The sequence below is a fragment of the Branchiostoma floridae genome, chromosome 2 (genome assembly GCF_000003815.2).
Source record: "Branchiostoma floridae strain S238N-H82 chromosome 2, Bfl_VNyyK, whole genome shotgun sequence".
Classification (NCBI taxonomy): domain Eukaryota; kingdom Metazoa; phylum Chordata; class Leptocardii; order Amphioxiformes; family Branchiostomatidae; genus Branchiostoma; species Branchiostoma floridae.
The window spans coordinates 13,172,150-13,196,225 of NC_049980.1; the positions used below are offsets into that span (position 1 = coordinate 13,172,150).

Genomic DNA, 24,076 nt, shown 5'->3' on the forward strand with positions numbered 1-24,076 from the left:
CTAAAGGTCATAGTACTTGTCAGGATAAAATACTGCACAACAACTTCTCCTTCGAACGGATTATTTTTTCAATATTCAGTCCCCATCAAAAAATGCATGTCTCTTGAGCCCAGAATGATATCCCAAAAAGTTTAAATCAAAACAGGAGTCCCTCTCAACATATATGATGTCCGTTAAATTCAAGCTAACCCAAGCGCATCGTGTCACCGTAATTATCGTGGTTCAAATACCAACAGTTCTAGATGATAAATCTTTCCCCACCTGTCACAAGTGACAATCCTGCGCATTGTGCTGTCCCGTGTAAACAATGAGGCAGAGAGCAGAGGGTCGGAGGTCGGGCACAGTAAGAAGTCGGACCACTGCAACTGTATGTTACAAACAGTCAAACTGCTGACAAGAAAAATTGCCATACGGAGACGAGCAAAGTTTTTGAAGATGAACAAAGTTTTAAAGACCGATGAACAATCTTTTGTTATTGCTGAGATGGAACTTTTCTACTAAAGTATATCTTATACTTTCTGAAGACGGTCAAAATACTGTAGATTAATTGATTTTTGCGGTAACTTAATTTCGCGCTATAGGAGGTTTTCGTGGTGTTTTGAGCTCGCGTCGGAAACGATTATAAGCACAAGTTTGCGGTATGATGACTCTGTAGCTAATCCATAAAATAAACTCACCGCGAACATTTTAGGATTTACAGTGGTCTACAATTCAGGCCAATAGAATGGAGATCGATCAATTAGGTAACAAAATCGCATCCCTGAAAAGTAAGGGGACAAAATGAGAAAATTATTTTAGTAACCCCGAATTTAGCTAATATTGAAAGTAGAAGGAAGCAACTTCAGTCAAGTCGCCTACCGAAATCAGTTTCTTTCCATACTCGTGAAATTTCATCACTAAGTCCGGGCAAATCTTGTCAAGACATATATTGTTGCTTGTTTGTTCTGTCTAACTTACGATTGCACATTTCAAGTAGCTACAATAATACTCGGAGGATGTACTGTCAGAAAAGTGGATGTCTCAGGCACCAAGTATATAAGACCCCCTGTTCCACTGGTATGGGCGGCAATCACTGGACGACCATAGAGCGACCAAAACGGATTTCAGTGCTCCTTGTGATTCCATTATTCGAATATGGTGCAAGGTGAAGAGTGACAATAAAATGCACAAAATGTAAAACAATGGATTCGTTTTCGTTCTTTATCTACGATGTTCGTTTGGCGACCTGTGAAAAGTTCGGTCTCCTTGTGGTCGCAGACTCTAGTATCATCGAGCATATAGCTCATGGCAAGCTAGTCTATACCTGTTTACCAGTCAAAAGCGCTGAGGAAATTGCAGCCCTAACAAGTCTATGTTGGCTCGGGGGTGCGTCTGTTGTTAGTCTGCACAATTCGGGGTATGCGCGCCAGGAGAACGTGCTGCAGACGGGCGATTGGTGTCGAACACGCGCGGGAGGCAGAGAGCGGTAATGTCGAGTATGTGGAATATTTCCGATCGCCTAAGATTTGTCTGGTTGGGGGGAGATTACCTGTTGGGGGGATTTGGACATCTCATTTCCAGGTAGAGGAAACAGTAATCATTTCCGGGAGGGAGGAGATGAGATGAGATCGTCATGAATATGGAACACGCTGTCGGAGACAGAACTTTGAAGAAAAACTTACTAACTTTGGAGAACGATATTGTTTCGGAATTATTGCCAACGTCATAACGAAATTTGCCACTTAAAGCTTTCAGAGCAGAAGTAGACTTGATACAAAAATTAAACACGAATAGTTCCATGCATATTGTACCACATTTGTTTTGTTGTTGAGAAAACTTTTAGGTAGGCTTTAGAATAAAAAGAATCTTTTAGATGGTGACCAGTAACAATGTGTGCAAACTAGTGCACTCAATTCGATTATTTGACTTTAAAAGAAAACAAATTATCGACTGTGTAAAAAGCTAGTTGAACAGGATTATTGTATGTGGCAATATTTACAAAAAGATTCAAAACAGATATCGCATTTTAAAATCGTAGTGTTCATATGAGATTTTACAGTACCTTCCACACTTTAGAAAAAGTACTCGTATCTCTTATTGTGTTGAACTGTCACCAGACCAGCACTTAGGCACGGTCTCGCACGTGCTACACAACAACAATCCACCGGGCACAGGAACATGTGCAGCGAGGAATACCCATAGCCTAAGGTAACACACATGTAATAGTGCGCCCAGAGTTCTGTGTATACCTGTGAGCTAGACCTAAATTGGTCTGGTAAGCCAATACCCCTAAAGTAAGAGACGGCGTTCTCTCTTCGCGGCACACTGTTCTTAACAAGTGAGGCCCGCGGCAAAACTGGCATCCCCCCGCGCGACCGTGTGTGATGCTGTCACCGCCGTCTTCCAGCTTATAATGGTGTGCGCCAAGTGGAATAATCGCAACTTTTCCGCCACGACGTCGGGACGGCGAAGATAAGAGAGTAAAACGTTTTAGACGGCAAGGTGTATTAATAATACAGGACCCCAAGGTGTAGTTTGTTTGTGTTTCCGCTGCATGTTCCACAATGGTACTGTATACCCAGGAGGTACAGTCGAGTTACGAATTACGTACTTGACTTCCTTCCATTGTCCGTATTTCTGCGGTTAAACGTGGCTCCGTCAGGCGGAGGGGCACGACAAACAAACATCTTGGAGCGGGGTCACGGAGGGTCAAGAGTGGATAATGCCACACAGAAAACCCTCCCAGATCCGCCGTGCATCACGGTGTCGCGCTGGAGCCCCACCGGGCGTTTGTTTTTCAGAGTGCCGTGCGTCAATTCATCTCGCCGTGAACTTTGGCAAACCGCTTTTCTGCTATGCAGAGATCACTGCGAGCTATAAATACTCTCTTTTGATGGCAGCAGACTCAACCTCTGTGTACATACATGCGCCGTTTGCGCGTAAATGGAACGTAAGCCTCTGTGAACATGAGAAATCCTGGGGGAAACCTCACACGTTTGGCTAGTTGAAGAGCACGGATATCCAAGAGTTAATGTTTCACGATGAGCAGTACACTACATCAAGAAGAACAAATTCAAAATACTCTGTGGTAAAGTTGTAATTCTACAACGTTATGACGGATAAATTATTTAGAACATTTATAGCTAGGAGCATAAAGCACAACCACACATCATGATTTTTACAAACTGTAAATTAGCCAATCACAAATTGTAAACTTCTTCTACGTGAACCAAAAACTTTTTTTCATTGCGATATTGACCATATCATCACGATCAAGACTTAAATCAGCTCTTAGTGTAAAATCTCTTGTTCTTGGTGAACTGTTACCTATTTTTTTTTCTCATGCCTTTCTTGACTTAATCGTCTCGCACAATTTTATCAGCTCGGATCAAATATGGAGACGTTTGTAAGCGCAACCACCTCGAGATTGGATATGTCAGGCATCCGGGCTGTGTGATCATGCCTATTTATAAGATAATAGACCGTGTTTTAGAGTCGTCTGTAGAAGATGGCCGGTACAAGCTATGCGCGCGTGCTGCTGCATTCAAACGCCTTGGTGAGACAGATAAGCGTACGATAATCAATGTTAACTGTGCGTGTGTACACCAAGAATGGCTGTGACACCTGCTAACACAACATCTGTGACCGCCTCTATTGTACGGCACCCTTTTAGTGCGCCTTGTGTAAGCTTTGCCCGTAAACCTTTCACAGCTCCGGGGTATAATGTGTGTGATCCGTGGCCCAACCAGCTTCAGGGGAGCGCCTGTGGCAGGGTAGTTGTTGGAAGGAAAAGGCTTAAACTGCATCTTTCCCTGTTCATCAATGTCTCTGGGATATGTCTTATGTTCGATAATGATTGGGAATTATTTCCCTGCAATCTCAGACCCTTCAAACAATTACCTGTAATAGCAGCCCTGTTTGTTTCGCCGACCGAATCCGACCATTATTTCAACACACAGCCATGGTTAAGCCATGTTTCGAGTCATTACGTGTTATCGATATACTGCACGGACATTGAATATGAATAGAGGCAGGGCCATGCGGGTCGTGGCGGGTGACACCGCCGGGCCGCCCGCTCTCCTCGGTGCTGAACTCGGTGTGAAGCCACCGGCGCTCCCCTGCTTTTTACTTGGGGCCAAGAAGGGATCGCCTAGCTTACTGTATAGGCAAAACTTACGAAGGTCAGTCCACCAGGCGGAACTGATTAATATTCATCAGGCGAGCCCAGATTCACCCACGGGTCAATCTGCAAACTGTAGGCGAACAAAAGGGGATTTATCCTCCGCTAGACTGGCCGGTTCCCTGTATACTGCCTGCCTCAACAGAGAAACACGGCAGATATGCATCGGCTTTGTGAGTCACTCCACCAGAGCGAATTGTAGAAAGAAGAAAAATCAAATAAACAGCCAGACTTAGACGTCTCTCTACCTTATCTGTGGCGATCTACACGGTCGTTATTGTGTAGTAGGTTTGCTGGCGCAGCTAGGCCAGGGGAAACACACAGTCTAGTGCAGGTCTTATCCATGGTCTACTCGAGGGAAACTGTGTTGGAACAAAAGCAGGGGACGAATACGGCCTTTCCTCTTTTCTCTTATTTTGTCGGGGCGGAGGTTTCCTGTACCTGTGTGAACAATAACTGCACTGATGCATGGAGAGAGAAGGAGAGAGCAATTATCCATGAATAATGTCGGTAACACCGCCGACCTGGTGTGCAGGGTACCCCGCTTCTGTGCACAAATCTGCCGCTATCTCCACACAGGAACACTATCGCGCTAAAACACAAACAGATATCGAATCTACGCTTCAGAAATTATCTTATTAGCGAGAGATAATTAGTTTGCTATCGATTCCTGAGGAAAAGACGCGCGGATTTCTTATTTCTTTTCAGGCAGGGGTAATTAAGCCTAGGTGTGTGCCATGAATGATAATTGACTGTGTTGCCGATAAACGCAGAAAAGAAAGATATCCCGGGATTCAGCCCCTGTATTATCTTTTCCTACCTACAGGTGAGGCGATACATCTCGCGAGAGACTTCGGTTACGTATGTGAGACGGAGTTTCCCGCCAAACAGGTTGGAGAATTCGTTGCTAGGCAACACGATCCCAGTGAAGTCCACGCCAGGAAACAGATGATCATCGCAACCAAGTAAGTGTCAGTTCCCGCCATCTCGTATCACTCCGCCGAACTTGGTTGTTAAGATATTCAATTATAATTATCATATAATCATTGGAAAGAGTGATAATTAGGATCATCATACATTCTCACTCAGAGGGGTAACCATCTGATAGATAGCTTTATTAAAGACATTAGGCAACGATTTTATAATAACCCCGTGTTAAAGAGAGATCTAGTCATGTAGTGTGGTAGTAAAAGGTGAAGGCGACTGAAGTTCTAGCTTCAAGTCTTTTATCTACTAAGTATCTAAAGAGGATCAACAATACCATAAAGACAACAACACTTTAGTATCATTCTCCTTATTCAAACACGTCTTGTGATAACGAAACATGTTCATATGGCTGAGCGACCAAAGTTGGATTTGTGCGACCCGTGATTTTATAATTAGATGAAAGTTTAAAAGACAGCACACAAACCTTTTTAAAAATCGTTCTCTATCCGCGAAACCAGTTGAACGATTCGTCAAATTTTAGTCGCTCAGTGGTCGCAGCCTATGTTGGAAAGGGGAAATGTTAATTAATGGAAAGGTATAGCTTCAAAAGTTTGAAAGGTTACGTGAAAGGTCAGCCAATTCTTCAGTGCCTGCCCTACCTGCAAGTGTAACTCGTCTGTGATTTCATCAACTCTCACAGTTGATAAACATCAGAGTTTTGTACCTTGTGCCAGAAGCCATTTTTTCTCGATGTTTGATTTGACACGTGTGGGATGACTAATTATAGGGTTCGCCTGAGTTGATAGGCCTTGAGGCTACCGTTGTTCCTGTTTACCTACAAGTTTACCGTTCTGCGCGAATACTTTAGGCCGGTGGCGCTTCTACTGTAGTTTTGCTTATTTGTTTTTGTTGTGTATTAGAAAAGTAAATAGATTAAACAGTGGAAAATGACAAAGTGAAAAGCGTCGACATTTTTCAGTTACCTCTCGCTTTCCGCTAGAGGCGGAGACCGCACTTAGATCGTTGAGCAAAAAAAAAAAAGATTCGATAACTTACTCGACGAATTTCATTTCGTTTTGTATGGTTTGATGTCTTTAGAATCAAAGTTTTACATCACGCACCATATTCCAATCTCAAAATCAACGGTCACCGAAATCTAATATTGGTCGATGTACGGTCGCTCAGCAATCGTCGTCTAAGGAAAAGGGAGCCTATCTGTCAAACACCGTTTGCTGAGATAAAAGTGAACACATGTGACAGTGTGAGTTTGATATGATATTATCTAACGTTTGTGTTTTTCCTTTCTTTGTTTTGCAGACAAATAACGAAGGAGATTCAGGACTTGTTAGCTCAGGACCGATCACCGCTGTGCAACAACCGGCCCCAGGCCATCCTGGACCCGAACCTGCAGCGCTGCCTGACGCACTTCTGCCTGATCACACACGGCTTCGGCACTCCGGCCTTGTGCGCAGCCTTCACCGCCCTTCAGAACTACCTGACGGAGATGCTCAAGTACTTAGAGAAGACATATCCGTCGTCGGGCGGCAACAACACCACAGGCGCGCACCAAAACAACATGGACGCGCCCAAGAACGGCACGGACAAGATGGAGGACGGCAAGTGATGATGATGATGCGAGAGGAAAACTTCACCTTTCTTTATGTCCATGACATGATTTGACGACTCCACCCTGCCATCCCCCAAAACAACCAACGGCAGACCGTCTTCTATCTGCCTATCACAAATCCCAGTCCAGTAGAGCACGAGAAAAACAAAGGGACTCCAATCAGCAAATGAACAGCCAATCACGATCAACAATCAACCAATCCAATCAGATACAAGTGAGCGGTGTTCTGTTAACCAAAAACTGTTGGCTAGACGAGTTTTCCGAACTTGTACTCTGGACTTTGTTCAGACTTTGAACCATTCAAAGTTGGCTCAGTGATGGTGGACATGTTGATTTATGTGCGCAGAATTAATACTCTTTGTACCAACATTCATGCCAAAAAAACATAAGTCTGAAAATCTTTTAAAAAGTTGTGTGACATTGATGCCATATAAACTTTTCTGTGTTGGTGGTGGAAATGTACACATAGGAATTTTTTGTCACTTTGGAAACCGTATTATTATTATTATGTCCTTGATTCCAAGGTGTATGGACATTTTAAAGTTATCAGTATACGTCAGGGAACTCATGGGGTGAATACGTGGAACTGGGCTGTGGGATTCAAACCCAGGACTCCTGTCTCTAAAAAGCATTAGCGACATATCAGAATGTTAAAACGACCCTACAAACTTGCATCTGGATGTTAGGGAGCCTAATCAACATTTCCTGCCATATTCCCCACGGCCACTTCTTCCCCTCCGGCAAGAGAAATTAAATTATTAATGTAATTTGAAACCACAAAACGTCATAACCACTTCAACATTTGCGAATTACAAGCCACGAAAACCCCCTGAACGGCTGAGCAATTATATTTCTCAAACGTGATGGAATAGGGAGATTTTTTGCATGGAGAACTAATTATATAGAGGAGAGAAACTAGTGGTATGATTTTATCGAATATTCCCTGTGTCGGATGACAAAAGGGTGTCGACTTGTCCAAAGATCTAGTCATATTGGCCTGATTTCCGTGCAAATTATGGCCTAATTCCCAACGACGTCTCGCCAATATTTTTGTCAGATAAGAGAAAACGCATGTTATTTGACACTCAATTGGTTGCAGTGCTGTATACAGATGAAGCCACACAGACAGATTACAACAGACGGATTCAACTTGTAGCAATAACATATTTATGATATTTACAGCAATAAGGCATGTTGAGTAGGACAAGCGCCCAAAGGTCTAACCAAAATAGGAGTAACAGAGACATGCCTCTATATTTGGATGTGAAGTTGGCGATTTTTCTGGAACCCGGGGGAGGAGAAAAAACGTGCCAGTTGTTGAAAACACCCAGCAATAATTTTGTACGCTTATGGTGTATAGCAGGCGGGTAGTGGAGTCGCGGGCCATCGTGCAATGGTATTTTCTTGGTGCAAAGTCATTGTTGTTATTGTTTTTCTTTTCTAGTTTCAAATTGTTTATTGTGTTCATATGCGCTTTCCTGGACCGTCTATTGAACGTGTTTATGAGCCATGAAAACTCAGTCGTTCACCTTCACTGAGAACCTTGTAATTTTAGCGGTGGGGTATGGATACATATCCCGTGTCTGTAGATGTGAAGAAGTCGAGACTTGTTATATTGGCAATCCGGGGGTAGATGGGGGTGTAGGTTGAGAAGTAGGGCAGCACCTAACTCCTAAAAGGAGGGTCAGCTGCCCTGGATAGATGTTTGCAAGGTGTTATCTTTCCCGGTGCTCCAAGAGCGCCATTTTTGGTGGAATGTTGCTTTATAAGGGGTACTGTAAGTTTTCTATAACGATTAATGGAAGGTGCCAAAACTGTATTGGTATGAAGGGCAATATATATATAAATATATATCTGTGTGTATATCCCATTAAATATTTGATGTGCTGGCGGGAACATGGGAAGACTAATCTCGTTGTTTATCTTTGTCAGACGAAAGAACTATTTCCACAGACACCTTATAACATTGTTTGACGTCACGTCTGGTTCCGGTTCTTTTCGTAGTGTGTACGTGTGGCGGCCATGATGAAAATAACTGCCGGTTGGGTCAGTGCGTACATGTACATGTACGCACAACTGGACTACAGATCTTTGTTTACAGCTATTTATAAGAAATGATGAAACTTGTTATGTTCTTTGAAAAGATATTCATCCGTCGTCAAATTTACATAAATATATATATGATATGTATAATAAATAAATCGTCTGGGACTGATAGGATGTTTGGTATTTTCTCTGCGTTTGGATCATTCAGTGGTCAGTATCCTTCCTGTATGTATCATGTCCACCTTCCTCAAGTTAGGTTGTCTTATGCTGACTCTACTCGCAGTAGTCAGGGACAGATCTACGTTTGCTACTCGGTAATTTCGTTTCCATGCGACAGGAATAAATACAGGCGCAGTGAAGATGGCGGGTAGCGTGGGGAGGTTAATTTTACCCGGGTTCACATAAGTGCTCAGTGCTAAGCACGTATTCAACAAACACAAAGTCCTATTTGTGCCGGTCTTAATCCTGATATAGTTGTCTCCTAACAGGACCAGACAGTCCTTAACAAAGCCCGCACAATTTCTTTTTCTTGTTGCACATTTGAAGCATGACTCCGGCTACGGTAATAAGGCTTACCTGTCGTGTTTTTGGGCAGACATTTATTATAAAACGAGATTCTGTCTTGTAGCATTTTATTCAAGTCTTGGCGCAACTTAAATTTAAATGTGCTGTTTAATTCCACGTCATATTGAATCAGAGAATTATCTTTCCTAACGAACGGTTTTGTACACGCCTTATAATCGATGTAATAATTTCATATCCATATCACTCCGGACTCCTTGTGGCATTTTCTTATCCCCACAAAATCGGTGACAAGCATTTTGCAAAGCCCCATATCGGTTATCCCCCGATGATCACCCGAATTTAAGGCCTGTACTTTAAAACAGCCCGAAGGCTGGTAGTCCTTTGTCCCCTCTGTCGATTGTCCCGTTTGTAAGGGCGGCGGGCCCCCAGGCAAACCTACCTGGGAATTCTTCACATTTCGCAGCGTGTGTCTAACTGTCAGGACACCTTCATTTGGTAACTTCAGCCACAAGAGTGGATGTAATGGCCGTTCTCGGAGCGCTCATGTTGAATGCGTGATGGCGGGTGCCGCCGTGTATGTGTGTGTGTGTGTGTGTGCGCGGAATCCCTAACCGCCGCCGGTGGTTCCATGCACAGAAGGAGGTGTCGCACTCCGTAAAGATATAATGTAATTATCCCTGCGCAGCGCTCCGGGCGACACATCCATCCTGCCCGTGGAACGTCCCATCAAAGCTTGACCCCGCACACAAGACGATGCGTCACATTTCCGAACATTTGCATGCAGCATTATTCTTTGCCGGTTCGACTGGCATGAGTTCTAGCAACCCCCCTCCCTCCCAACACACGCACTTTTTCCTCATCAACTTCCAATACATGGCACAGAGGTTCCGGTTTGGGTAAGGAAAGGAAAGAAACTACCTTTCAACAAAACACAATGAACAGTTAACAAAACAAGTATTTCTTAGGTACGTGCATTATCTAGATACCTGACATATTCGCATTATATTTCGTTCGTAATCATAGGAATATTGTAACTCAAATTGCGACAAAAGTATATGCTGGTTATGAAATGCGAGGTACTTGTATAGTATGGGATCATACAAGGATTTATAAAACTCGTAATGTAACTCCTTTTATAAAGACATAGACACTATGGAAATCAACACGAAGAACAACAAATTCTTCCTCGTGTTTGTTTCAATGCACGAACTATCTTAGCCTTCACTGAAAAAGTTCATGAGGCTCAGAGATTAACGACTGAAAATGCGCAACAACATCGACAAATTGACGGAGAAAAAAATTAATGGACCAATGCATGCAGCTGTCTTGGCGCAGTATAACTCTCTTTTCTTATGAATGAGTTCATGGCAACTTTTAAAACATTATTTTCACTAATATTAATCCGCGGTGACGCTTGGAGAAGACTATATAATCTATACCTAATGTACTATTTATAGCAGGGGATTTGAGAATCATATGGCCCCACAGAGTCGGACTGTCAGCGGAGAGTCAGGGAAGTTATCATATGATATGGAGCAAAAGAATCAGGACAGTAACAACCCGTCCACGGTGACGAAGACTACTAATGGAGAGATGTATGAATCTCAAAGATTGTTTCTTCATAGAAAACGACAATAATCTTTGTCGAATGATAAACGAAAATGGCATACGCATTTTATTCTTGGTTGTCAATTTCATGCAGCAAACAGCCTTTGTCATTTTTCCGAATACAACACAGCTACAACCACCGTGCTTATACTAATTCGATCTTCTAACATTCAGATGTATATCTGAGGCATGGCTCTTCACAATAATCATGCAGATTATAACGTTATCACACTGTACATCAATAATGTAAGGAGCTAGAGATTGTCGTTAATGCAATTTGCATCATAGCAAATTTCTGCCAATGAAGAAAAAACGACACCAGCTATTACGTTTTAACAAAAACGACGTAGGGGATTGTTTTCTCGGCAAATGCAGAGATTATGTGCAAGCGCATGTCTGTAGAACCTCTGCTCTCAGGGTTAAAGAGCGCCCCAGTGTTACATAGGAGTACTGCAGGGCGTACGTTCCGTACTGTATCCCACAAAACTTCGTTGAAGGACGATTTCTGCATATATGTTTTATAAGCATGAAAATGATGCTGATATGTGTTTAAAGAGAATATTTTCCGTGAAAAACACCAAATTAAGATCTACTTACCAAGTCGAGGTGATAAAAGACTATGAACAAACAGCCTAGGTTGGACAAGGTCGCACATCATGTTGCAGGCAGGACGATAAAGAAGTCAACGGCTTTACAGAAAATGGACTTAGATATAAGGACAATATCTTCATATAGTTGGCATGTGAAAATAGTCAACTTTTTGGTCGAAACTGAAGTAACAAAGAGAGAACAGCTCTCATATCAACGTCCGAGTATCCGGTATCCGCGTGGCTTTCAATAAATACACACAGGTGATAATGATGATCCTAATTAACATATGACAGGTTGGGTACAGGTGGGTAAGTTGGCAAACGTACATGAAATCTAATTATGAGAAGAATTAAATGTAACTCTTATATGACCCGATGCCTCTCGTGTATTTGGCTGTATCACGTCCCAATAACAAGGTAGGTCCGTCGTTGGCGATCTGTATTAAAGAGAACAAGTTAGCATTCCATGTGATGATACTCAAGAAGTGCTACCAGTGTAGGCCTGATTTAAATACGTTGAGTCGACTCTAAGTGAGCCAACTTGGAGCCCGAGTCGACCCAAAAACGCGCGTGTTCAGCGTACCGCCCAACATGTCATGTAAATCTCTATGGCGAGAGGATTTGGCGACCCTTTATGATATCATTAAAAACCACATCAAAACAGTCCCTTCCAATTTTGCATACTGATGACCTTCTTGTCTGGGACAACGGCATTTTGTAGTCAACATTCTCCAGAGACTGACCAACGTTATCTTTATATTACCTCCTTGCCCCTATTTAGGCTGAGTTCTATACTTTTCTCAATCCACCAAAAGGTCTGGTAGAGGCTAACGTAGGCTAACGACAGAGAGAGAGAGAGAGAGAGAGAGAGAGAGAGAGAGGGGGAGAGAGAGAGAGAGTGTGTGTGTGTGTTTGTGTGTGTGTGTGTGTGTGTGTGTGTGTATGTGTATGTTTGTTTGTTTGTCACATGGAAAGACCAACAGAATAGAGTGAACATCTGCGTTCCTTGCATTTCGGCCCGGATGCCAGCTCTATATCCACATCAGTTTGTCTTGATTAACGGCTCCGGTAACCGTTTCTGGCACAGCGCCTATGGTCGACCTTTCTGTGACGTTAAAGTTTTTATTTTATGACGATAGTCACAAGGTTGAACAAGCAGGTGCTGTCTCACAACAATCCCGAGAGTGACAAGCCATATGTCAGAGGTCACCGCACCACGTTTAGTCATTTCATCACAGATGGCCGAGCCAACACTTCATGCAGTAGCACGATTATTTGAGACACGCAATGTTCTTGATGTAAGCAATTGTATTATCTTAAAGGAAGCGGATACAAACGGACTATTTCAACAACAAACCGGGAGGTTTTGAAAGGGTTGTGGATAGATATTCAGAAGTTAAGTAAAGGAATGTGTGTTGAACAATGGGAGGGTCATTATTCCGTAGGTTCAAGCGGAGCGGCGCGTCAGGAGACACGGCAGGTGATGGATGTAAGCAGCAGTGGGGGCTACCTGTGCCGGACCTGTCTGGTCATGTTGTACCCAGCCGTGTCACACAGAAGATACCATCACCGAGAACAATGGGGCGTCTGTACTCTGCCACACTCCGAGTCTAATCCTACACGCCTTAACTCAAAACGGTTAATATATAGACATGTGGGTGTACACTCTGAATAACACATCTGTTGGAACTGCATTGTTATCACCTTCAACAATAGGTTATAGGTTTGGGTTTGGGTAGCCTTTGTTTAAATGTTTGTCAATGAGAATTGTTCAAGAAACTATGGATGGTTGTTTATGGTGAGGTTTTTCATCAAAGAAATTATTGAATTTTGCCCCCTGGTGGCTTTCCTGGGTATTGCAGCAGAAAAACATTTGGTTTTGATATCTAGTGCCCTGGACCAGCTATGGTTATGATATTTGGTTGGTAGATATTTTTTGTAGGGAATGTATGGAAGGTGTATGAGATGCATATGACAGTTCAACGTATGTTCACTCAATGCGAAAGCTTTTCTCATTTTTTGCAAGTTTTATTATTCAGAAAAAGAATTAAATTTCCCTGCAAGTTTCATGACTGCTGATGAAAAACATTGATTCCCCTTCATACATACACTTGCTAGGTTTGACCTTTGACCTACATGAAATCCTTCTAACCATCTTAATCAATTAAGGCAAGTTTCCAATAAAAGTGTGAGCCATTGGACAAACTTCAACCTTGTTACAATTTCAGTCAATAGATACCAGCGGATTATTCGAATGATAACACGTACAGAGTGAGTGAGTGAGTGAGTGAGTGAGTGAGTGAGTGAGTGAGTGAGTGAGTGAGTGAGTGAGTGAGTGAGTGAGTGAGTGAGTGAGTGAGTGAGTGAGTGAGTGAGTGAGTGAGTGAGTGAGTGAGTGAGTGAGTGAGTGAGTGAATTCAGTCAGTCAGTCAGCCAGTCAGCGAGTCAGTCAGTCGGTCAGTCAGTCATTCAGTCAGTCAGTCAGCGAGTCAGTCAGTCAGTCAGTCAGTCAGTCAGTCAGTCAGTCAGTCAGTCAGTCAGTCAGTCAGTCAGTCAGTCAGTCAGTCAGTCAGTAACTGTATATAAAGTACATATATTTCCTGGGAATGGAAAGTTAGTACTCATGTATCTTTAGAAGAAGGCAGTTGTAACAGTAACAATGCTCGCAGGTGCCAGCCACTGACAAGTTGAACTGACGCGGGACAGGTACCCTTGCGGTGCTGCCGGTAATGCAGTGAGTGACATAACGCCTCAAAGAACCAAGAACAGCGGAGTCGAATAGACCAATAAAAGAAAGTCTCTCTCTTTCTGTCCTTCGGGACCTCTGAATGGTTCTGCACAGTAATAATGTGCACTTGTCAAACAACATGACACGGTTACATGTCGGTACAGTTGAGACCCAACACGTGACTCTATATGTATACCCATGGTGCATCCTGTCACTCTTCAGACAGTCGTCGGTAAGTTCCAAAGGACATGATGTTCGATGAAAAACTAAACTCTAATTAACACAGGCTGTTGTTAAACGTGACATTGAAGTTCAGAAATAATGCAGACAGGTCCTTTGTGTTGCCGTGATTCTATGTGTCTGTCTAGATCTATTGTAGGAAGATGTAGGACAATAGGGAGGCAGATAAGTGTCTTCTATGTCGCACAAAAAAGATTATCAGGTAATTCTTATTTGAGAAGAGAAATGAGGTTGTATCTATGGTAATTTTAGTGTGGTTATTTCTTCTAATACGTCGTTCTTCTGCAGTGGTCCCTGGAGGCAGTGTGTGACTATATAGAGATTAGCCACTAGGGAAACACACAACCTCATAGTTACTCATTTACAACACTTAGAGAAAGACGAAAGGTACCATACGCCTTGATATATCTACTTGTTATCTATGTACTTCGCTTTGAGGCATTATCTCAATGCATGTCTTTCTTATATCCAGCAATAAATCAAACACTTAGATGATGACATTGCGATGGACCTATACTTTTATGATGTATTCATTGTCACTTTACAATTAATGAAACAAGCGTTGATATTTCAGGTTCAAGGTCGAGCATTATTGAACAAAAATGAATTTATGAAAATAGAAATAGGGTCTTGGGCGGTAGACAAGTTGCCGGGAAATTTAAGATTTGAGAGTTGTAGAAACTACATCCTAACTTGAAACCCCTATTTCTGGAAATGCACTAAAAGTGAGAGTTCTGAACATTCGTTTTCTCGAGTTATCCCTTTCCTTTCGGAGTCTGGGTTTGAGTGCACCATGCACCATGTACTCAGTCTTGGTATAGCAATAAAACTTCTTGGCAATGATAGGGGAAAGTTTGCAACATTTCAATAAAACTTTTATGCTAGCTAGCTGAAGGCTGCATACTCACGGTGTACCACATGAGTGAACATCCAGAGCAAACTTGCTACTTAGAAGTTTGCCAAAGTTTGTGCTTATTTAAGTTGAATAAAAGACGAATCAGTCTCGTAAGAGACGACGGTTCTCGGCACAGAGGACCATTAGCAAGCGAAGTGCACTAGCAATTTAGGAGCCTGGTTACTGCGTTAATGCGAGTCCCCATCCTGGCCTTGGCGCGGAATTGCTTCTCTTCCTCCGGGCGACACCGTCTGTTCTTCGATCCGAGTCCGTGGCTCCTTTAACAAGCCTACCGCCGAGTGGCACGCGTATTTCCGGTTCACCGTCTCGCTGGAGGGGACAAACTCGAGAACGACGCTTGCATGAGCGAGTAAGAACTCTCCATACCCATTTTAAGGAGGAGATATAAAATATATTATGACTTTTCTGTTGCTGGACTGACGTATGAAGTACTTATCCCACCGACCACTATGAAATTTCGAGAACACCTATTTCATAAATCTGACTGAATGATTCATCAAGCGTGACTAGCCCGTAAATGTAGATTTGCAGACCGATTGGAAATGGCAGCTTTTATAGACATGTTAAAACAGCAAAACTCATAGCTTTCATTGTTTGTCAGTTGGAAACTTTCAGAACTTTCATCACAATTGTGCGAGGGAACTTTTGTACATCTGAACTTCATTAGAAATCATTTTCAAGTCGTAGAGATAAACACACAGCATAATGTTGTTGCTTTCTTTTTCTCCTTTACCCATTGAGGAATGATTGTCACAACAGGTGACTCATCTTTTTCAAGATTGAGCTGCTCACACGGGTATAGACCTCAACTCTTTTTGATAACTGAATGAGTGACGTGTGCTTTCGATACAAAGATTTAAATTTTCTATAGACAGTGTCTACTCGGCCCGGTATACCTTTAGTGAGAAAAAAAGGAACAGCTTTAAGTTAGACCTGATTAAATCGCACTTATGGCGGCCCGTCAAATATCCGCCGGCCCCTGTGATAGTTCCCGTGAGCCCCGGACAGCTGAGTTTGCGTTACACAGACTAGCTTAGGTTTTTGATTATTTATTTATTTACTATAGTATCTATTTCAGCAACATTCTTTAGAATGTACTATCCTCTGAATACTTATAAACAGTTCCCAAACGTACACAAGAAAATGGTGCGAAAAGAATGTTACTACCAGCAAATAATATCTCAAATAAAAGCCAAACCTACATTACACATTCACACACTTAATCATCTTTAAAGTGTTTCGCCTCTTCGGGTACCTAGGCCTTTTGTGATTATGTGTTATTCTGGGTTTTGAAACTTAAAAACTTAGTTTATGTTTGGAGCAATTGTAAAAAAAAGAACGGAACATTGCAATGGTCGTTTAAAAGCCATCACTGGAGGCTGATCTGGTGAGTAAAACTTTGCAGTGGTGCAGAAAGATATACTTCAAGGCTTGTAGATATGCTGAAGAATCTCTTAGATAAGTTTGTACGAGGCGACACTGATAAGATAGATGTTGTTCCCTCACTACACGGGTGAGAAGAAAGTACGTGGTGTCATAAACAATAAACATGTGATTACAGGCCTAGTCGCTTACTTAGCTCGTGTTGCACGCCTCGTCAAACGCATTACTTAGAGTTTTAAAAAATAGGCAGCAGAAAGAATGGTCGGGGGGTCGATGCATGACAAATGCTTTCAATTTCAGCATCCCCCCTCCCGCTCGCGGCGCTGTCATTAGAGCCATCTGCAGTGTCGTGATGAGTAACAATTATCGACCTGAACTTGGGCATTACCTTTAATTTGTTATCGGTATCATCGCAGAACAGGCAGCGGAAAATGACTCTATCGCTACCGCGGTGTGTCGAACCCATCAACGCGGGAGAGACTCGCTCGGGGGCAAAGCTGAGCCTCCCCATCACCCCCACCATTACGGGAGAAATATTCTCCCGCGGATGATAGAGACGTGCGAGAGACAAAGGCCACCGTGGGCCTTAGCAACCGATCGAAGACGCGCCATCAAGTACAGGACGGCGGTGCACTCGTTCCCAGCCCCCCGAGGCACAGCGCCTTATCATCAGTCGGACCAGGACTGAGCGAAATAGAATTTTGCGCTGAGAGAGATATGGCAGGGATCAGTAGCTCCCAGGTGGATAGATGTGTGCATTATTTCAGCTAATATTTGTTTTTGGAGATGGTGCCGCGCTGTGAGGGGCAGAAAGCTCAGAGACTATCTGGGCTTTGTGAGTACGTACGTGGTGTATGTGCTACTCAAACAGACAAAGGACATCGAACGGGACGGAAAGATTATGCCTCCTCTGAAGAAGACTGTTTCAATTGCTGAGACAAAAAGCAAGAGGATGCTGTTTAATGTTGTATTAACTATGAGGAACAAAGTCAGAGCTGCCCAAAATGAATAAACTTATTACCTCTTCTGTACTAGAATTGGCGGATTCTCTCTTATTTTAAGATGTTTGGAAAGGGACCGATTTGTGGATTTCAGAATAAGATAAGCTTCGAAAAATCACTTGTCCCATTGTTGACTCCCTGAAAATGAAGCTATTGGTTTTGGTCTGCCTGTCTGGCTGTCTGTCTGTCTGTTAGTATTTTCTTTGTGCTTTGGTCACAATGACTCAGGAAGCCATGGATGGGTTATAATGATAATTGGAACATGGTAGGGTATTGAGAAGACAAAGGTCAAAGTCGATTTGGGGCAGCTAGCGGCTTTTCTTGGTTATGCACCAGAGCGTCCGGCTTTTATACATACAAATTTACGAAAAGGTGTCCAAAGTTGTTAACATATAGTTAGTGAACGGAAGGGAAGTGTTCTTCAATGAATAGCACCATGGGTAATTTATCAGGTAGTTCTGTTTCATGACAGAAGCCCCCTTCTATAGCTCTGCTATGCCCGTCAAAGCTTGGGAACGCAAAACAAAAATGTATAAATCAAAAACACAAATCCGCTCTCTTAGGCCTACATCACATTTCCTACCCGGGGCCCGGCCGGGCTGTTTGCGGAAACGAAAAAGTAAGTTTATGCCAATAAATATGCACAAGGCATGCTGTGGAATTATTTAAGTCCGTCTTTGTTTTCTTTCATATCGTAATTTGTCTTTCCCCAAACGGGCCCCTTTGTGTAAATGTGACGTTAGCCTTATTATGCTTGACTTTGATTGACAGACAGGTCTAAGGCTTAGGTCACACTTGAAAAAGGGGCCCGGCCGGGCAGCTATGGGGAGCGAAAAAAATGATATGAAAGACATCAAAATGCACAAAATGTAAAAATAAGATCCAAGGGCATAATTTTTGTATTTTTCTAGGTATACATTTTGATTTTTCGTTTCTTAAAACATCCCGGTCGGGCCCCGGCTTAGAAATGTGACCCAGGCCAAAAGGAAGTGATTCTCGCCATATTAGGATATCCAGTTGTATACGACAAGTCTTCACGCCGAACTGACACAAAGTTTCAGCCACAGGAGCTAACCTTCCACAGACGATCACGTGAAACCTTATGCCCACCAAGACTGTCAAACTCAGGATTCCTGTCTTAGGGGATATACTTCTCCTCCGTGATACTTCAAGACAGACATTCGGCTATTGACAGCAATTCTAACTTGCTGCAATAGTTACTCTTAAGTATCTGAATCTCACGGCAGAACAGATTTGATTTTCGTCCTAACCATGATGTTTTGTTCTACTGAAAATAGACATTGTGTAGGATATACGAAAATATAATTAACATTTTGGTAGAATACAAAGTATATATTCAAGTCCGTATGAGTTGCATGTTGACAATACTTTGGACTACGAAAATGTTGATCCCGAAGAAGACGTTATTTTAGTTAGATAACCAGATTGCACGACGGTGAAAAAAAAAGTCATACTCAAGTCATACGGGCTTGAATATACGCCTAAAACTGTGTGAGTGGGATCACACGTGCGGGCTATATTTCAAGTCCGTATGAGGTCCAAATGGAATTTTGTCAATACGCTGCTGTAGGTCCAACATTTGGAATTTTCTTGAATAAATTGAATTATACGTCACGTGTATCTAGCGTAGGGACTACGGCTTCTGCGCAGCACCTTTTTCTTGCTTCCAATAGGTGTGTATGCATGGCGCGTTCCGAGCGTATTCCGGCCGCACCCAACGTATGCAGATCGTATGCCTAACGCATTTCCGACGTATGCCATGCGGATCCCAATAAAAAAACGACGACTGCCTATCTCTGTTTCTATTACTAATAGCGTGATCATGGGTCGCAGAAATCATGAATCAGTCATCATATTCATACCAAATCTCGAGTGCAAACCTAGGTGAATGCCGAGTGCACTATCCGTGTACTATACGTGCGTTTGATATGCGTTACTAATAAGTGCAATGCGTTTCCCGATCGCAGAACTAACGGTATTAATTTGTCGGCTTCGTGCCTTATATCTTTGCTGTACGCTATGTTTACGTATTTCAGAGTTCATAACGTACGAAGCAAGAATATATAGCGTACTCGCGCCGCACTCAACCGACATGGGGCCGATGCGCTGCGAATTTATTTCGTATGAGATGCGCAACAGCGTACGCACGATAGTTTTGTGTGTGTCCAAACTATCAAACCTACACAAACCGATTGAGATGCTTATGAGGTGCGTACTGTGTGTAGGACTGCGTGAGAATTGTGTGAATACAGACCTCATACGTACGTAAAAATATGTGGACTTAACTTAAGGAGAGTTCACGTGTGCGAATATTTCCAAGTGTGTATGAGGTCCGTACGAAAGTTAACTCGTTGGGAATGTTATCTGTCTATATTTGTCCAATTTCTACTATTTCCCCAGTGACCCGTAGAGCCTGGTAGAGTGTAAGACTTCCATACAGACCTCGTACGCACATGAAAATATACGCACGTGTGAACCCACCTTTAAGACACATATCTGACAGGCGGACCATACTTGCCACCGTGTCTGTGAGAACTAAGAAATGAAGTTTGTAGTGAGCTCCATGGTATGTGCGCCTGGCCTCCAGCGCGGATTGACTCCGTGTCGTTCTCCCTTGTTTCTCCAGAATCCCAGGCTAATTGAGAATTGAGACACGCTGGAGAGGTGACAGCATTATAGATCCTTCACACTGGCACGGGCTAGGATTACTTAGCAATAAAACCTTTGGCCTTGAATGGCTCAGCATATCCTCAAACTTGACTTTTATTACATGCTGGTACACACTGAAAGAAAAGTTGAGTACTAATGTCCTGTAAGTTTAATGCGTTACAAAGTTTTGCCCGAAGCTCGACAGTTCAGGCCAGACTTGTGGTGTAATGTTTCTCCCGAAGTAATCTAGACAAGCATTATGGGATCGTTAGGCCAATGGCCGCCTGTGGCGCGGAAGGATCTTTACAAGGCGCCGTAGGTGCTACGGTTCAACTTTTACTGCGTATCTTTTACTCATGTTGGGCCTTTAGGCACGGCCATAGCTCAATTTTCTGGCTTGTTGCCATGATAAAGTTGTCTTGTACGTTCACATTAATTTTATCATGTACTTTCATAGCCCCTCTCTCAGTGTGTGTGATATATGGGACCAAGAAACGCCATGCAGGTTAAGCCCCTGCTAAATGAAAAATATAGATTGAAGAAAGTAGTGCCATGGGCAGTCCAAAATCAAGTGGGTGTGATAAGGGTTTTGTAAGATTCATATCTCCACATCTTTGTTTTGGCACCGCTGGGCAGAAAGTAAGTTGTACAAGATACAAGTCAAAAGTCTCAATGGGGGTGACCACAGACCTATAGGGTGTTTTATTTTCTTAAATTTCTTCTCTTAAACAACCTTATCCAGGAGATACAACTAAGACACAATAGCATTTCATGCAAAGACTCTGAGACGCACATTGTGGAAAAAATGATTGTCGTACTTTTGAAGCGTATAGAATGCGACGCTATTTATTGCAGACAAAGAAGACGTATGCAACAGAGACAATTTTTCCATCTCCAACTTCACATGGTAGATGAAACTTACTAGTACATGTACTTAAAAGTCATATTTGCCAGCCGACCAAACATTTAAATACAATCATAGCCAGGAAAGGCATATTCTGATAACAAAACTGGAATTAAAGTAGGAAGAATTCCAGGCCTCGGTTGAGAAGCTGTCGGGAGAAAAGTTGTCGGAATGACCTGTATACGTGACAGTTGCTTTAACGAGAAAGTCATGGCTTTTTTTTCATCCACCTTGCGAACTGTTACGTGAAACTAGCTGATGGGAACATTAACTCTCCACGTGACAGTAAGAATTTCTGTCGAAAGTACAACTTCAGCAGTATAGAGGTATTTGCTTTACTGATACAATGAGGGATCGTAAGAAGGTTTTTTTACTACTGTGCACAAATGTGTTTGTTTGTTTGTTTGTTTATTCTTTATTTAACCAGGGTAAAAGCACATCGCTTGACGGCGTTTTTCAAAGCCCCCTGGGGGAGATCACCGAAACATAATTCATACATAAAGTTCAACAAATCCAAATTAACTTCAATAACATAATCATACAAAGTTCTATGAAACCGAAATTACTTAAGTAACATAAACATAAAGATTGTGCAAAACTAGATTTAACTAAGATAACATAAAATCATACTGCCAAACGAGTGAATCAAAAGTTTAACCTTAACGTGACATAACACAGAAAACATAACAGAGAGAGGTCAAAGTTAAAATCAGGATTGAATTTGCATATCAATGTTAAGTGCATAAAGGCAAGTGCATAGGAGAAAGTTTATATACTAGAGTCCGTAGTGTGAAGGGTTGTTAAGGACATATTATCCATTTGTACCTTATTCTCATTATTTCATTTCCGTGTATCTACAGTTATGGAAAACTCTGTATTTTTGCTGCGTCAATAAAGTTCTCAGTATAGCTGTTGATAAAGTAAAAAAAACAGCCCTCCTGTTCTTGGCTTGTTTCTGAAAATTACACATACTTTTCTGCCTTCTAACTCCAGTTCTCATGTTGTTACATCAACTTACAACATGGCCCAAATACCCACATTCTCTACATGTAATGTGCACGTCTTAAAAGAGCGTATATATGGTATAGGGTCTTGTAGTTATATCACAGGAGATTTGTGGACGTTACTGTGTTCTTCCGAAGGCGTCTACCTTCTTCATATTGCTACAGTGAAAGCGGGGGTACTATTTGCGGTTTGTTTGTTTGTATTGTTGTTTATTCTCCCGTGTCGAAAGTTGTCGGAAATGGTGTAACTGGAGACTTGTAGGATGGGAACACTTGTTTATGTTTGTAAATGGCCATTGCAATTGATATCTTTAGTCTCAGAACCCTATTTTGAATATAACCACACTTATCCTTAGATGTTGAGTTTACCAGGAGCTTACCGATATTTTACACCTTTTTTATGCCATCTCTCTATAATGATATATCTAACAGAATTGAATTTTTGTGTAATTGGAGACGTACAGCAGTACTGTTTCAGTTTGTTCCAAACGTTAAGCACAAAACGTGCTTACACCTGTCGTGCCTACCAGTGAAGCAGTTTAAAACTTCTTTCCGAGCACATTTTCCCCTAATGCGAGTTCCGCCATTTGAACCTCGTGAACGAACCTGTCAGGTGATAACGAAAGGACATCATCGCCTATTGTGCCTTTCCTTCTTTCTGTCCATTGGAAGGTAATTGACTTAAGTGGTATTATATCATTTTATTTCGTGGTATCAGCCACTTCAATATGGCGTTTCCACGACTAAATGATGACGAGAGAACATCATTGCACATGCACTCCGCATTTTCCTCTCGTTTCGTCCTCTGGAAAGTAATCAAGTGGCATTATATCGTTTTATTTGGCCCGAACGTCTTAGTTTTGATGTGTTGTCTGCCACCTGAATATAGTTCCCCACTAGATGATGACTATTCCATAAGCGCGGTGACAGGAGAATATTAGCATCGATCGGGGTCCACACAGGTTGTATGTCCGCGGGGAGGGCTGCGAATTGACGCTAGTGAAGACATTGATGGATCGGGCAATCTCCCGCCCCCTCCCGCAGCTCTAACGAGAGGGGACAGCCTCATCTGCGCGTAAATCACGGCGTCCGGCAGCGGACAGCTCATAACGCGCTATATGAGCAGCTGCCAATATCGCAGATGGACGTTATTTATGGGAGGGAAACCACGCCGCTGGGGAGAGTCTATAAAGCAGAAGGAAAGTTGATTAAAAGTTGTTGGGGGGACGAAGGTCGGTCACAAATCTCCGCAAAAATCACCGCCGCGACCGCGCGAAAATACAGATGACGGAGAGGCCAACCGCAATAATGGGCTTCCATTGATTTCCCGCGTCGGGCCGATGTAAATTGAAAGTAGACATGAATATTTTACAACTTTCACCGCAGTTATGATCCAAATGACTCATGAACTATGAAGACAAAATTCATGGGGAATTCGGGTTGTCATTTACCGACCGCAATCAATTCATCAATGTCGCAGCCCATCCTCGTTCAAATTCAATTTCACTGGGAACTCGACCGTAAAGCGACACACATGGACGAACTTTGTTCTCCACATTTGTATCATGATTCCAGAGTAAGGGAAGATGTTATCTCTGTATATCTTCATGAAACCAGGCTAGAAAACGTCTTTGTGTTTAGCAAACGTCAACGTTGCGAAACCAAACTTGTTTTCTCTATCTCTGGTTAGAACACTTTTATTGTGTGAAATATGAAAAAATATGATAAACTATGGTATGTTTTTTGCG

General features: G+C 42.5%; 1 protein-coding gene and 1 long non-coding RNA gene across 7 annotated transcripts in view; one reads left to right on the forward strand and one right to left on the reverse strand.

Annotated features, from left to right (window-relative positions):
* The window catches only part of LOC118407617 (transcription factor AP-2-epsilon-like), a 45,432-nt gene extending 36,502 nt beyond the window's left edge, over positions 1 to 8,930 (forward strand). For all 6 annotated transcript variants that reach the window (XM_035808164.1, XM_035808139.1, XM_035808131.1 and 3 more), the window contains 2 exons: positions 4,986 to 5,124; positions 6,404 to 8,930. In XM_035808164.1, the coding sequence (XP_035664057.1) occupies positions 4,986 to 5,124; positions 6,404 to 6,710 (446 nt within the window). In that variant the 3' untranslated portion in view covers positions 6,711 to 8,930. The remainder of the gene's footprint in view (positions 1 to 4,985; positions 5,125 to 6,403) is intronic.
* LOC118407656 overlaps positions 1 to 12,111 on the reverse strand; it is a 69,868-nt gene extending 57,757 nt beyond the window's left edge. Inside the window, exon 1 of the long non-coding RNA XR_004830169.1 lies at positions 11,490 to 12,111. This is a non-coding gene — a long non-coding RNA (uncharacterized LOC118407656). The remainder of the gene's footprint in view (positions 1 to 11,489) is intronic.
* Positions 12,112 to 24,076: the final 11,965 nt, after the last annotated feature.